At 38.1% G+C, this 16,626-nt stretch overlaps 1 protein-coding gene across 1 annotated transcript; it reads left to right on the forward strand.

Annotated features, from left to right (window-relative positions):
- Positions 1-695: 695 nt before the first annotated feature.
- Positions 696-3,826, forward strand: LOC145651358 (uncharacterized). The gene is made up of 3 exons (XM_081698032.1): positions 696-867; positions 1,378-1,428; positions 3,126-3,826. Exons 2-3 carry the CDS (start codon positions 1,419-1,421, stop codon positions 3,608-3,610), a joined length of 495 nt encoding a protein of 164 aa, XP_081554158.1. The 5' UTR covers positions 696-867; positions 1,378-1,418; the 3' UTR covers positions 3,611-3,826.
- Positions 3,827-16,626: the final 12,800 nt, after the last annotated feature.

Here is a 16,626-nt window from a genome sequence, read left to right on the forward strand (position 1 = left end):
GCAGTCACCCTGGGAAGGAGGTAATCCTAATTCCCTGAGTCAGATGTATGACCATCTGCCATTAAATAGACATTTCCTTGGCCCTGTCCAGAGAACAGATCTAATTGTTCTGTGAACTTCTGCAGTAGGCTGATGAAGCTGAAGGGGCATTGTGTTCAGAGTTCTCTCATGTTTGCTTTCTGCTTTGGTGTCTGTATGCTTGTGATGGAGAACCAAAACCCCTAAGGATAAACCATAGTTTCATCTGTGCCATTCCCTGTCAAATTGTTCTCCAGTGGCTTCCACTACAGCTTCAAGTGGCTAGAGGAAATGTGAAGAAGACCTATAAGGTAATAATAGTGGCTTTATGCTTAAAGCCCATCATAATGAGATTACAACAACCATGTAAATCCCAGTTCAAGTGAGTTACAGATTCACAATTTTGACCTCTTGTGTCTGATTCTTAAGAGTATCATCTTCCTCTGTTTTTTCTCCTTCACTTTGAGAGTGGTTTGGGAGCCTAAAACCCGTCACAAACGTTTTCAAAATGCACAAAATGTAAATGTAAGTAACAGGAAGTCAATGCACGAAATTAAGTCAACTTCCTGTTACTTACATTGACATTTTGAGCATTTTGAAAACGTTCGTGACGTAAGAGCGTTTTCAAAATGCATGAAATGTAAATGTAAGTAATAGGAAGTCAATGCACAGAAATGTAAATTTAAGTAACAGGAAGTTAACTTCCTGTTACTTACATTTACCTTTCGCTTTCGTGCATTTTGAAAACTGTCTTATCCAGAGCGACTTACAAAAGTGCTTTGTCATTTACTCACAGATCATTTGCTGTACCTCTATTCAGAAACATACAGAAATATACAGAAGTGACAGGTAAGACCAATTCATTGGTTTATGTTAATGTCTGGTTAGATTAATGGGCATTTCTTTTTTGTCAGTATGTGTTTCACTTTGCATGTGGTTTGCCTTTTTCTCTCTCCACATACTGATTGTACAATTTGAATAATTATATTTTAGTTTTAAATTAGATTGTAATGTAAATCTATGAAAAGATATAACCTTTCTTTTATAAGTTTCATATTTCCAGTAGTGTCTTAACTACATCTACATTTGAATGGTTATAATGTGTTATAGAAGTGAATTAATAATTTATTATGCATACCTAAAAAGTGTTACCAAAGATTTGTTTTTTCTCATATTTTGCACTGCATTTGTAAATATATTAAGTATCACTTACAGCATAGTTGCACTATGTGAGGGCTTAGTTAAGACATGGGTATAGCAACAAATTCAATAAAATGTAATAGCAATGTTTTAAACAAGGAAATACTAAACAAATTTAAATTAAAAAATGAGAAAGCAACACTGTCGTATACTCCGCAGGTTTACTCTCTTGCCAGTAGGTATTTTCCTCCATCCTCAAGATGAGCCAAGGTAAGCTAACAGAAGTCGAACTTGCCTTTTACTTTCGTTTATTTTGTACTAGAGCTGTGTTGTAAAGAGAAAAACTGCATGAATGATGATTCTATGAATTGGGCTAATATTTAAGCATAACTGTTGTAACGGTGAGCGGTAACGAGGCGGACACCTGTGCGGAGAAGAGTGAGATTTATTAAGGGTATATCCAAAGTCGTAGAGTTAGTCCAGGGTCAAAGAACCAACACAGAGATTACGGGGATACACGATGAAGCAAAAACACAAGTACACGAAGGCAAACAGGGGAAGCAGGCTACAACAGAAACTAGTAAATAACACATGGAGGTAAGGAAACACAAACAGTTAAGATAACACACGGGCAAACAAATGCAGGCTTCGAAAAACAGACGGGCTTTCTAACACAGCCAAACATATACACGCAACCATATAAATCCATTCAAACAAACACAATGAACAGCCCAAACACAATGAACAGCCCAAACACAGGGACTCCTAAAGGGTGAGCAATTAAACGAGAGGCGGAGAAAACGAAACTACGGCATGGAACTAAAATAGATGAGACAGGGAAAAGATGGAAGCTGGGAGGGACAAATCGTGATAATTGTAAATGAAAATTCAGCTCTGAATGGTTTTAAATTAACTTATATTTAATATTTAGATTCTGGATGTTTTATTTATTTATTTTTCTACTTTTTTACAGGACCAATAGAAACTCTGTGTGTCCTTAAGCAACGTGTTATCATCATATAGATCAGCAGAAGCAGAAGCACCCCCAAGAGTTATTAATCTGTGCAATTTTGAAAATACCAGTTCTACTCCCATATTAGTTACACACAGTGAAATTCTTAATAATATTCTAAATAATAGTTGAATAATAGTGTGCGCGTCGTTACCGCTCACCGTTACAACAATAGTTTAATAATAGTCTAATAGTTTAATTTTCATTTTGCTTACTTTAATTTTTACTTATTTTACTTAGCCAGTACATCACAATCACATATAACAGTTTATGCACAAAATACAAAAGAAAATGTGCATTGCTCAAGGGAGTGCTCACAGACAGATCAAAGATACACACAAAGTACCAGTACATCCTACCTGATGCCTGTGAGAGTGAATGTATCACTGCCAATAGGTCAGGTGACAACTCTGTCACAACTCTACCCTGTCCCTCCCCTTCTGTTTGCTTTATCTTGTGTCAGTCCTGCCATGCCTTTTTTCTTGCTCGGCCCCAACTTTGATTTTTTTGTTGTTGGTTCCGGTTGCCTTTCTGTCTTGCCATGTGCTATTTTTTTTCCTTAGCCCCGCCCTGGTTTACTCCCCCTTGGGCATTGTTTCCAGCTGATTGTAATTACCCTCATTTAATCCTGTGTATTTATACCCCTCCATTCTTTGTCAACCGTGAAGTAATTGTTTGCTGTCTGCATGGTTCAGTGTTGGTCTCGCCTGGTTTCTGATGTTGCTTAAACACTGAAGAGCTAAGGATATTTGGTTACACTGTGCCCTAGACACTGGAGTATGGAAGCAACATTAAAGAGGCTTTAAAACCTTTGCTCTTGCAACCTGCTTTATCTATCTCGTCATTACAAACATTCAGCCACACACCTGCTACCACAGTAAAAAGTCTCTAAAATGATCTTACAGAAAACTGTATTCCCAAATTATTTACCTTTTTGTCTTCTCTTTAATTGCAGATCGTGATGTGAAACGTCTTGCTGCGAATGTTAACCCTGAGGGCATTCTTGATGTGATCGATTACTATGACAGGCCAGGAGATGCATATGCGGAAGGACCGTATGCCAACGCAGACACATATGCATATGCCTTTACTGACAAACCAGGACAACGCATCCCAAAAGCTGGAGCCGTAGCTGAAGCTGGAGTAGGACGAGCTGGAGCAGAGTGGAGCATCTTTGAAGCTGAAGCCAAAGGGCCAAATGCTTCTGCAGCTGCTCAGGCTAATGTCCTGGGAGTGAGTGCCATGGCTTGGGCAGAGGTTGGAAGTGCATCAGCTTCAGCTGGTCCACTTAAAGTGACCGCTGGTCTGGGAGTGGACACAGGTGTAAGAGCTGGTGCTGATGGAGTAGAAGTTAAGTTCCTGGGTACTGGTATTAAAGTTGGTGAAACTGGTGTTGGAGTTTCAGTGCTTGGTAGTGAAGTAAGTTGTGCAGTAATGTAACTAAAGAACAAAATCTTATCAGAACTCTGTTTTTCTTGTGAAAAGGTTTGAAATCAATCAAGCAGTGAATTTGAAGTGGATGAAAGCGATGAATAAGATTTGAAAGGGATGGATTTCTCTATGAATAATTCTCAGTATATTTAACATTTAACAACTGATTTAAAATGGTCTTCCTTTGCCTTGTAATAAAATGATTAAAAAAATGAAATAAAAGAACAAACATTTACATGAAAAAATGAGTGCCGTATTAAGTTTGTCTTTTGCTTTTGTCCAGAACCACATTAGGCAGCTGCTCCCTACGGCTTGAAGTCATTTAACTGTAAAAATATTAAAATAATGTTAAATATCTGCCTTCCTGTTACAATGAAAAGACTTCTGGGTGCACTGAAAATTGCTTTACACACACGCGGCATACACACACACACACACAAGTGAAGTTAAACTCTCTGTTTACACACCAGTGAAAGAATGTGCATGTGTGCATATACGCAAGTGTAAGTTATCATACGCAAATGTAAGTAATAGATTATTTATAGATGAAAATGTTTCATATTTATGCGCAAGCGTTTCATAGGTATGCAGAAGCGTTTCATAGATATGTGCAAGTGGCGTGCGTGTGTGCAAGTTTAATTAATTAATGGGCATTTCTTCATTGTCAGTAGGCATTTGATCTTGCATGTGGTTTGCTTTTTTTTCTCTCCACATACATTAACTAGACTACTGTAGAAATACAGGGATCACTGCTGATGCCTAGAAGTGCAAAATAGTTAAGGTCATTCATGTCAGATGAGGTGTTAATACTCAGTGTGGAGGAGGTATGGGCTGTGAATGACGGTGGCTGTAGTAGTCCTGAGGTGTTAAGAGCATTTTTAGAGAAGGGCATTCTAACAAATATATGTTGGTTACAGGATCCCATATTAGTTATTTTGAGAGGTAAGGTTTTCAAAAACAAACAAACAACATCTCTGTGCACATTACAAAATGTTTATATGACATGAAATGTTTTAATACAATAGTGAAAATTTATAGAACCTAAAGTGACATTCTCTGAGGTTATACCATGCTGGAAAGTTTATGCATGTTAAATCTTCCTTAGATTGTCCCCATTCTTTTCTAAGCTCCATGTTATAAAGAACATTCAAATATAGCAGACAAGACAACAAGGTACTTATTTACATATATTATTAAATTTCCACTCTGGGATATGTGTTAAGTTGCTGTCATAACTTGGGGACTGACTGAAGCAAAACTGCTGCTGATTGTAAGGGTTGGTAATGAGGTGGTTTGCATGAACCATTAATGAATATTTGTGAGCAGTAACAGGGTGGAATATGAGGCTCATTCACTTGTACAAATGCTTAAGAATATTGTCATTTATAAAGAGAAAATTGAATGTTGAAAATTGAATCAAATCATTTGGGGGCCCTACACCATTTCCTGTTATTTATGCACATGCACTTTCACTCTGGAATTTGATGTTTTTTAGATGTGAAGAATCTAAAACCTAAAGCAAGCAGGAAATTCTCCACAAGGTGTAGTGTCACAGGGGTACTTTGCATCAATGACATTGTGCATCCTTTTGTTAATGAGATCCCTGGTAAGGCTGTCTGAACATCTAAGCGATCTGAACTGATAGAAAACAGTTCATCAGCAATTCACAACTTGCCCTTATGCTCATGTGTCCTACCCACATTTATGGACCCATTCACAAGCTTTTGATTTAATAAGACTAAATATCAAACTGAAACAAATTAAATGTCATGTCTTGAAGTCTTGATTGAAATATGTTTAAAGAAACTGGTAGCAGTTATTTTACCACCTTGGAGGTGTGTGCAGCATGCAATTGGATACATCAGGAAGTATATAAATCATGCTAATATTTCCAAGTGCTTCAACCTATGAGCAATACAAAAGCCAGAAATAAATGTGCTTAAACTGACGCACATCAACAGGGCAGCAAAGCACAGATATGCATGGAAAATATAACACAGAGGATAACAGCAAAACAGGATAATAAAGTGAAACAGAGGACTAATATTACGAAGATATCCCTCTAGTGGTTGGTGGGGGGTACTGCTGGGAGCTAGTGTAATATTTTATTAAATCTGATTGAAATAAACCTGCCTATAACCAGTAAGCATACTAAGCATGTACTGTGCATAAATGTCTACAGGATGACTATATTGATTTATGTTGTCTGCACCAAATTATGATTCTTACATCAGCACAATGCAGAAGGAACTTTTTTCTTCTCCTCAGCTGTCCAGATTTGCTGCTCTTGAGTCCATTGGAAATGTGCTTTCTAGTTCTACACTAAGTATTGGAACCCATTTGAGACAAAATCCACGGTGTGTTCTGAGATGACATAATAACTGATGTTTTAGGTTTATTGGTTTCCTTGAACATAAGGAGATAAAGATTTCATTTACAGGATGGCTCTGATCCTTGGTGGCACTGGTTCCGCTTGAGATCACCTGATGCTGTGTAAAGAGCTTCAGTGTGGGGATCTGCCCCAATGTTCTGTGCTGTGTGAACAACTCCATCCAGTGCTTTGTAGTCATAACAGCATACCACACCAGCCTTTTAGAGTTATTCTTGAGTTATTCTTGAGTTTAAATACACCCTCTGCTGACAAGGCTTGATTTGCTTTCCCTCTAGTGAGTAGGGAAGGAACTGCAGCTGCAGCTGATTTTTAAATGCAGGGCACAACAGAGTTGAGCGAGTGCAGTTAGCAGAGCAGCCTTTGTTAATGGAGTATACTAATCTGCCAGGCTGACAGCAACATCTGTGCACTTCGTAGGAATCTAACATCAAAGCTTAAGGAAGAGATTTGCGTTCTTTGCTTGTGCCATTTCAGTATGTGATTAGTGGAGCTAGTATTACTCAATGCAAATTCTTATTCGGAGTGACCTGGGAGTGTTTCGACATTTTATTTTTGGTTTTTAGTAGGATGTAACTATGGTGAACTTCTGTGGGGGAGTTAAAAGGCACCACAATATGTAACCTGTGTTTATAGGCCCTGGGTGTGCTATATCTGGAGGTGTGTGTGTGTGCGCCAACCAGACTGTTTTCTAGCACATGCAAAAGCTGTCTGGGGAAGAATCTGATGAGGTGAAATGAACCAAAATCTATTTTAAAAACTTTTCAATTTTATCCTTAGAAATGCACACATATAACTCTGGGAGCATCAAAGCAAAGGGCTGCAGGAACAAGCCATGGGAACAGACATTTTTTCAAACAGAAACTGATGCACATGTGATGAATGACAGGACAAGTCACAAGTAGCAGCACAGTCCAAAGCCAGGACAATAACCAACAAGCTCTAGAGCTAACACAAGGGTTTAAATACATACACTAATAAGAGGAGTAATAAAGCGCAGGTGTAATGAGGTAAAAATTTGGGTGTGGCAAAACAAAAACCAAACAGTATCACATAGAGAACTGTCACAGACAACAACAAAAACAAAGTTTGGAAAATGTCAACTTATTGCAATATATTTCCTCTTACCTTGGGTTTAACTGACTAAGATATATGAAATGGTCAATTTAGTTTTAATTGGTAATATATCCACAATGTTCAGCAAGATAGTTAATCTAATCTGTATATAATTTATGCTTAATCCTCAAGTCCAGCAACACTAAATTCCACAGTGAGCTATGGACATGAAGTGCTAAGTATAAAAGGCATGCATTTATGGATTTATAAACTCTTCTAGCAAGGAAAAACTCATAATGCACCACATGCTAGTGCACATTGTGTTTGGGTTTGATGACTATCTGAGAATAGTGTCCAGGAAACAGAACTGACACTGAACTGGAATTGCATGAAAAAATGTTCAACTTCACAAAATATGGTGACTTTACTCTTGGTTAACATCATTAATCACTTTTTTTAAATCTATGAAAAAATAAGCGGTTATACATAGTTTGTGTTTTCATTCTTTCTTTCATTTTTTTTTAATTTCTTGCTTTCTTTCTTAATTGCATTCTTGCAAAAACATGTAACAATACACAATATCTGGAATAATAGTTGCTTCTGCAGGTGCATCTCAGAGACTCACAGGATTCTGTATAATAGCTAAGTGCTCCTGAGGAGCATCTTATTAAGAGATCAGTCATTGTAATGATGAGAAATTATACCCATGATTCAAGGCTATTCTGCTGCACTTCCTTTTCCTATAGTGCTACACACAGCAGCTGAATTTGACAAAGAATGTCACTGAAAACAAGTCATCTTCTGTCTAAGTGTTTTGTTTTAAAAACCACCAGGACAAGTAAGAATTGTTGTCTTGTGTATCAACATTATAATAGCTTCAGTTGGTCCTTGTTAGTATTCACTGGATACCTTGCTGATTTTGTATAAGTTGGAAAACCTGAGATATATATACATATTTTTAATGTTTTTTTTTTTCAGATATATTGCTATAGTAACATTTCATGACATAATTCATTCCAGAGCCAAAAACAGAATGATTTTTTTGAAAAACTATCAAAATCCAGAGGTCCTCTCCATGCTTTCTTTTTCAGAGGGGTCTTTTACTTCAGCTCTAAGACTGGAGGCCTTGTGAAGGTCATGGGGCTGCTTTGTGACTGGTGGAGGAAAGCTAGTCATAGAACAGGTATGATTTTACTGCTTCACTAACTAAATTTAAAATAGAGAGAGAGAGAGAGAGAGAGAGAGAGAGAGAGAGAGAGAGAGAAAGAGAGAGAGAGAAAGAAAGAAAGAAAGAAAGATGCCTAGACACAGGTAGAGAGAAAGACAGACGGAAAGAAACTGTGAGGAAGGCAAAGGTTGAAAAAAGAAATGGCAAGAAATTTTTTCCTCTGATCATATTTGTATTGTAGGAGCTGGGGGTCTTCCAACCTTAGATTGTCAGTGAATAAAGAGAGTTATATTTTCAACCTCTAGAATCATGTTCATGCACACTCATTAATTTTGTTAAGTGTCATGTTTGATGAGCTCCGTATTATTGCTATAGGCTGAAATTCCCAAATTCATGCATTCATATTCTAAACTAGTTTAGTCCAATTCAAAGTTGTAGGGGGCCAAAACCTATCCAAGCAGCCCAAGGTGCAAAGCAGCAACCAACCCTGGACAGGATGCCAATCCATCACAGGGCACACACACACGCACCGACCCAATTCAGAGTCGCCTATCAACATAAGACACATGACTTTGGAATGTGGGAGGAAACCAGAGTACCCAGAGGTAACCCAAACAGGCACAGGGAGAGTGCACAAACTCCACACAGGCAGCAGCTGGGCTGGGAGCTGAACCTGGCTCACTGAAGCTGGTTCACTGAAGCTGAAAAGAAAAATCTCAGAACAGTACTGTTGATTTGGGAATACTTTTGTGCATTTTAGTATTTTGTAACTAATATCCACATTACCACCAAAGTAATCAAATTCTAGCTCTGCTCTGAGATACTTTTCGAGGCTCAGTCTTCAAAAAGTGTGTGCAGTCACCCTGGGAAGGAAGTAATCCTAATTCCCTGAGTCAGATGTATGACCATCTGCCATTAAATAGACATTTCCTTGGCCCTGTCCAGAGAACAGATCTAATTGTTCTGTGAACTTCTGAAGTGGGCTGATGAAGCTGAAGGGGCATTGTGTTCAGAGTTCTCTCATGTTTGCTTTCCGATTTGGTGCCTGTATGCTTGTGATGGAGAACCAAAACCCCTAAGGATAAATCACAGTTTCACATATTCCATCCCTGTCAAATTGTTTTCCAGTGGCTTCCACTACAGCTTCAGGTGGCTAGAGGAATTGTGAAGAAGCCCTATGAGGTAATAATAGTGGGTTTATGCTTAAAACCCATCATAATAAGATTACAACAACCACGTAAATCCCAGTTCAGGTGATGAAATGTGAGTTACAGATTCACAATTTTGACCTCTTGTGTCTGATTCTTAAGAGTATCATCTTCCTCTGTTTTTTCTCCTTCACTTTGAGAGTGGTTTGGGAGCCTAAAATAAAGATAATTTTTTGCCAGATAAAGTGTCAGTATCCTCTACAATCTTTTCTGAAATTAAAACAAATTCAATACCAATGGAAGGTCAAAGTAAAATAGACATGCAGTCACAGGACTTTGCTAGTGAAAGATTTCCTTCTATAGCATGAAGAGGGAGGGAGGAGCACAATGGCTCACTCATTCGCTCTCCTGGAATATGTCAATGGTGGCTTTTGTGTTCACACCAGCAGGGAACTCTCTCAAGCACTGCAGTACTGGGCCTGACCCTCTGCCTGCCGGCCTGCTGCTGCATTTTGCAGTAGACTTAAAAAACAAGGCACACACTCCACCCTCCCCTCGACTCTCACAGTTCTTAACTGAATAGTAAATTCTGTTCAAGACAACACATTGTAAGCGTTGTTGGGTCCTTGAAAAGTGCTGATGTGTCCAGGTACAGAAAATCACACAAAAACATGTGCTTCCAGACTACCGTAGAGCAGAGTGGGTTTCTTCATTGAAACAAATTATGTCATATAATTACATAACAACAATTTTGTATAGCACTGGGAAAATTCCATTAATTAGAAACCTTCTGAAATTAATAACATGGACACTAGGAGAAGTTGGCAGAAAGCTTACATTGTCCTTTTCTAACATCAATTGTTTGTGACTATAGAATAAATGATAAAACTTGAGAAATCCATGACTTTATTTTAAGGGTAATTATTTCATTTGGTAACTAGAGTACACGGCAACACTGTTAGTTTGGAAAAGTTTACAATCTACTTCATGTATCACTAAAGCTTTTTCTTTTTTCTTGCTTTCTTGATTTTTGCTTTTTTCTCTGTTTACTTAGTTATTGATTTTTTCAAAAATTGACAGCTAAAGCCTCCAACTGTGTCTGTGCACAAGAGAAAACAATTCAACCTGGTTACTGTTTGTGTAGCATCAGATCATACTGGGGTCATCTGTTTGCCTTGGAAAAGCCCTCTATCTCTAAACTAAAAGTTCTGTTCAAAGGCACTGCACTGTGTTGTGGTATCTGAGGTGCAGGAGAACTAAAACTAGCTAAATATGCCTGTGGGTGGGCCTTGAGGAACTGAGTCTGCTAGATAAGTGGGTGGTGGTGAGATAATGAGGGGAAACGACTCACGGCTGTTGAATGGTAGGCCCATTGTCACCCCAAAAGTAGGGTGACTTACAATGCATTATATGCTTTTAAAGGAAAATCCTCTGGCAGTCATTGCAGGTCAGCGCCCAGCAATTCCATGGTGATAGGCCTTTTGAACAGATCCTTTTAAGGCAAGTTAGGCAATGGAATTAAACTAAACACTGACAATACTGTAGAGCTATGCAAGAAATGCAGTGGAATTCCAGATGCCTTACTTAAGGCAGACTGAAATCACAGTATAAGTTTGCTACAATTACTTTACTGGAATCTTACACGCTTAGACAGAATAAGCCTGATTGTGCACTAAAAATCATTGCAGCAAAGAATCAAGTTTTGCAGTGTGCATCATTTGAGCCTAGGCAATATATAGTAATCTGAGATTGTGACCAATACAGAAAGACAGCCATCACACAGACTGCAAGACGTTAGATTCTAAAGCTCTTCTCGCAGTATTTACCAGCTTATTTAGTATGAGTGAGCAAGCACTTTTTCATGAACATTTGTAGCCTTGATGCTGCTACATAGCAAAAGTGTTAATTGGGTTGATAAAGTAGTAGCCTTTTTATGTAGAATTTCTGCCTTCCCCATTCCCATTCACCACAAAGAAAGGCAGCCATTTTCTGATTTAGAAAAACATTATTACCATCACCTCAGGCAGCTGTAGCTGTTGATCTTTCACCAATCCCCAGCTGAGGCCAGGCTGGTCACCCCACTTCAGCCAAGCAAATCTTAGAAAGACGCAACACAGCTGGGCATATTTCTATGGCAATAATCATTTGTTTCTAAGTGGCTGCAATCAGAAGACAGGGTGATTTCCATGGACTTTGCACTGACACAAGGGTCTTTCTGCCTAAGGACAAAGGCTGAGCCCATTCAGATGTTGCCCAGAATTTAGGAACAAAGAAAAAAAAGCTATAGTGGGGCAGTACAAAAAGACCTTTTAGAATAGAGATTTTTGTTAGGAAAAGGACCACAAATCTCATTTCCTCATGGTTGTGTGGCTTTCTTGTAAATTTTATGCATTACAGCTGGGTACTTCTGACACGTGAATTATAATCTAAACATTACATTAATATTATAATTTAAAAAAATGGTCAGTAGGTTAAGATTTGAAATGTACAAAACTTTTCAATAGTTTTGGAGTAATATCTGGTAGCTGATACTAACATTTTCAAATCAAATATATGCTATAAAAAATGTCTATTTCATTTTAATGGGGGCATTTGCCTGTATATGTTTGCAGTTTAATGAGGGTATTGGTCTGTTTGTGTGTGTGTGTAGTTTACTGTGTATATGCATGTTTGTGTGTGTGTGTAGTTTACTGAGGATATATGCCTGTTTGTGTGTGTGTCGTTCAATGAGGATATTGGCTGTTTGTGTGTGTGTAGTTGTTAGGTGAGGGTAGACTTTTGCCACAAGGAGCTTTTCAGGTAGATAGAGTGATACTTTAGAAACATAATAACAGGTAAATCACATGCTATGTGACAAAGGAATGCATAACCCATCACCTGAACTGTTAGGCCCCTAAATATCAGAAATGTTTTTACCTTCCACCATTAAATTACTAGGTAAAGAGAGAGAACGTGTGACACATAAAAATGTCCCTTTGCCCTGTGCTAAGTAAAGATGTGGTGATCCTGGGGATGGATTAGCAATCCTAGTGAGTAATAAGAACCCATTATGAATAACCAGGAAAATAATGTCTGTCTCTGTCAGGTTTTATTTCCAGAAAGAAGACAAAGTCTCACTGTGATTTGGAGAAGGGGCAGGGGGTGGGGTGGACTTATGGAGAAAAAGAGACAGCTATAAAAAAAACCCCAGGGCTTTCTGAGAGGGAGGGGGAGGAGGAGATGGAGTTTAAAAGTGTTAGAGACAACTCTCACGACTCTCACGAGTCGCGTGGTTTGGGCCGCCGTGTGCAGTGGGAGGGGTTTTGTTTATTTGTAACCACGCCTGCACACACCTACACCTTGTTTGTGTGTATTTAAACCCTCGTCATAGCGTGCAGGGCTGTTGGTCATTCTCGCTGTTGAAGTTAATGTTAGTATTGTCATTTTATGCTTCTTGTTGTTGTTAAATGTATTGTTTTTGTTTAATGTTAACCGTTTTGTGTTTGTGTTCATTGCTTGTGTTATATGGGAGTGCTGTTGTCTTTATGTATTAATAAATGTCTGTCCACGTCTGTGGAGTCTGTGCGTCCTGCCCCTCGCCCTTTGGTGCTCGGGCTCACGTTACATCAATCTATAAACCACAGTATGCATTGTTTGAAAAAGCTGCAGTGACAAACTATGCTTGAGGGTTTCCTGTTTGTACATTGACCAAACCTTTTTTTTTTAAGGAGTGCATTCATATGCAGCAACCTTATAAAGAAGAGACATGATAAGATGGACAGATAATATACACTACACAGTACAAAAAAAATGTCTTGTTTGTCTCTACAAACACATCACATTTGAATTGAACTGTGAAGTGCAGTCTGTCAGTTTTAATTCAAGGCCATGTTTATATCAGATGAAGCCTTAGAAATTAGAATCCTTTTTGAAGTGTACTGAAGCATTTTAGCTGCTCATATTTAAACACGTTGGTGCACTTTGCAACAAGACAATGACTCAAAATTGTTGAAGCAAGCTCAAAACCTTTCACAGCCAAAAACAATAGAGTTCTTGACTGGCCAAGACAATTATCTGACCTGACCCTATATATTATTTACTGAAGAAAAGACTGAAAGCAAAAAAGACTTGTTAGAAGCAAGAATTTCTGCATTTCAAGCCTGACAGAATAACTCGATGTATTGTGCAATTACATATGGGCCACCGAATTGAGGGCGGGGGGTGGGGGTGGGGGATTTATTGTTTTCATCAATTTATCCTGTATAAGAACAGACAAACATGCAGACAGACAGACAGCAAGACAGCAAGGATGAAGAAAAGGTGAAGTGTGATCATCATAAAGAAATGTGAATATATAACAGTAGACTACTCGAGGAAGGACAAATCCCCAGACCTGCTTATGTTCAAGGCTAAAATAATGAAACTCCTCTGGATTTAGCATGCAGACAGTTTAGGCACAGAATGTTAAAACACTATCCTCAGACATAAACCACACAAACCATATGTTATGGAACAAGCTTGAGCTGATATGACAGGGTGGATTATGAATCAAAGGAACAGCTTAATACTGTAGACTAAACCACAAACACTGGAGGTTTTTAATGATCGGTGTTATTTGGTAACTGACCTAGACAATAGTAATACTACCCAGTCATTCCTCTCTGCCTAAAAGGACTAAATATGGAATCAGACTAAATATACAGCAGCTGATGAAAATTAGATGGTCAGGGTGACCAAGGTCTTTTAATATCCTGAAACAGCTGTGTGCTTTGATGGGTTTTCTTATTAATGGCATGTTTAATGATTCTGCAGTGTGGCTATGGGTACATCTCTATTTAGAGTGCTGTGTCATCTGTATTAGCCAGCCAAGATGGCATCAGTAGGTCAAAACATTCCATAAAGAATGTGTTCTACAAAGATATTTAGAAAGACATTTGGTATTGTTCATAAATAATATATATCCCTTCCATACACACACACTGTACACACATACTCCAGAATAAATTAGGTTTAAACACTTTACAGTTACTTACAACTGCTGTAAACCCCATTAAAATACGCAAAAAAGATGCACGATAAACATACTAAAAAAAGAAAAGCATTCTAGACATACACATACAAATGAACGCAATTAATAAACATTACCTGTTATGAAAAACAAACAAATGAACTAAATGTTATTAAATAAGTAAATAAATGCTGTGTGTGACTTCCTGCTGCCTCCAGCCCTTTATGTAATGATAGGATGTGGCAGTGGGTAGAAGAGCATGGCAAAAGGGTGGAGCTGCAAGACTTTATTTCACTGGTGAGCATTTTAAAAGGGCCTTTAACTCTGTGGAAGGTGGTTAGCATTTTCTATATTTGCTTTAACCATCCAGATGCCCCACCTACTGCACATGGAGCTCACATTTAAGATTCTGTGGGTCAGTACTATTACTACATAAGCATCTGTGGCTAGTTGCATAGAATCACTTTAGTACAAAATATTTGACTAAGAATTGAATAAAGTTTGTAATGCTTACTGAATTAAAAGTGCAACGCTAACTGACACTTGTTCAGTATTTGCTTAATATCCTAAATGCTAGTTGTCTTTGGGTGAAGTAATCCTTTATGAGTCAGAGAAGTTAGACTACACAGTTCATCTTTAGAACTTCAGTTAACAGTTCTTTGAGACTTTCTGTCCCTCTGAAGAGTTTCTGAGCATCCTGTTTGTTGAATGTTTAAAGTTTTAGGTGTGCCTTGTCCTCAATGTCTGGCTTCATAACAAAGCATTTTGAAAGATCTTTGCAGAGTAGAAATGAAGTTTATAGTAACATGGTGTCATAAGAGTAGATTAGTGCTTGTGTTTATGTGTTGGGGGTGGGGCGGGATTTCTATGATGTGACTAAATAATTGGATAAGGGTGTCCATAGCAGATCTTTCTGTTCTATCTCTGTCTGTGTGTGTTTCACAGGGGTGTGGTCACCTAAGGTTAATACTTCCCCATGGCATATGAGGAATTCAGGGAAAATTACTGAGTTGGAGTTCTGTTGGCTGCTGGAAATAGCAAAGCCAGAACAGTAGTAAACAGTCAGGCCCTTCAGTAGGAGCTCCTATAAGAAACTCAGTGAAGCACTCACATGTGGCATGGACAGGAACCAAGAAAGTGGGAGACAAAATGAGAGAGAAAGACAGACGGATACACAAGGAGCCAAAGGGAAAAGAAAAGCGCGTTCCTTGGAGACATATGTCTCAAAGCCCAGGTCCTGGGAAGTTTGAGGAAGAAATGATGGTGCCACTTTGAGGCTATGCTCTTTTGTAATCAGGATCTTAATTAGCAGTTCCAAGGATTTTTTTAACAAGGAAGAAACACCAAGACTGGAATGAGTTCAGTGTCTCATGTGAAAACAGTTCCCACGTCTCCCTTCCAATTCCTGTTTTCCGTCCCCAGTTTATTCCGCCTTTTCAGTGTGACATAGTTTATGGCCTAGATTGGGCTTGCCTGACCCACATGACCTGGAACAGAGTGCATCATAAAATTTGTGGTATGGACAGCAGCATTAAAAAAAGACCTTAGAATTATCTGTAATTAAAACAGCCTCTGTTGTATAAAAGAAAATGTGGTACGTTTGTGACCCACTGTGGCCTAGCTGTATTACAGACACTGAACTTACAGCCTGTTACTATTTCCTGTTACACCATTTCACTAAAATTATGTCAAACGTTCAGCTTTTATACACAGTTTATTATTTTGTGTAATAAGAAGAGACTTATACAAAAAGTATTTCAGACTGAAGTGCCATTGAAAAGTGACAGTATTACTCAAAAGTCTACATTATTAACACAAGTCTTAACACAGTTTTTGCCTCCAAGGGAAAACTGTTCGTCAGCAAACTCTTGATTCCAAATAATGATATAACAAGACATAAATGGAGCATTTATTAAAAAAAAACAAAAAAAACAGAGCATTTATATCCATACAACCTGCATCCTTAAAAAAATAAGATTTATTATTTGCTAGATTCAATTGCTTGGTACAGATACAGAGAGCAAGTGTGTCTGGTGTATCTGTGCTAATTAAGTATAGGTGAGTAAGATATTATCCAGCATGTAATTATTACAGATTACAGTCTACAATTTGCTTGTAAATTTTCTCATTTTGAAATTCTCCACCCAAAAGGGAGAGCTATACTGGGTATTAAGTATTCAGACAAGAAACACATTTTAAGTTTTGCTCAATATATTTCACAAAGTCTTGACATTAATAATAAAAACATTTTTGAAACAGAAATGAAAAGGCACCATT

Source organism: Electrophorus electricus, chromosome 15 (genome assembly GCF_041902795.1).
Source record: "Electrophorus electricus isolate QZ-2024a chromosome 15, ASM4190279v1, whole genome shotgun sequence".
NCBI classification, from domain to species: Eukaryota; Metazoa; Chordata; class Actinopteri; order Gymnotiformes; family Gymnotidae; genus Electrophorus; species Electrophorus electricus.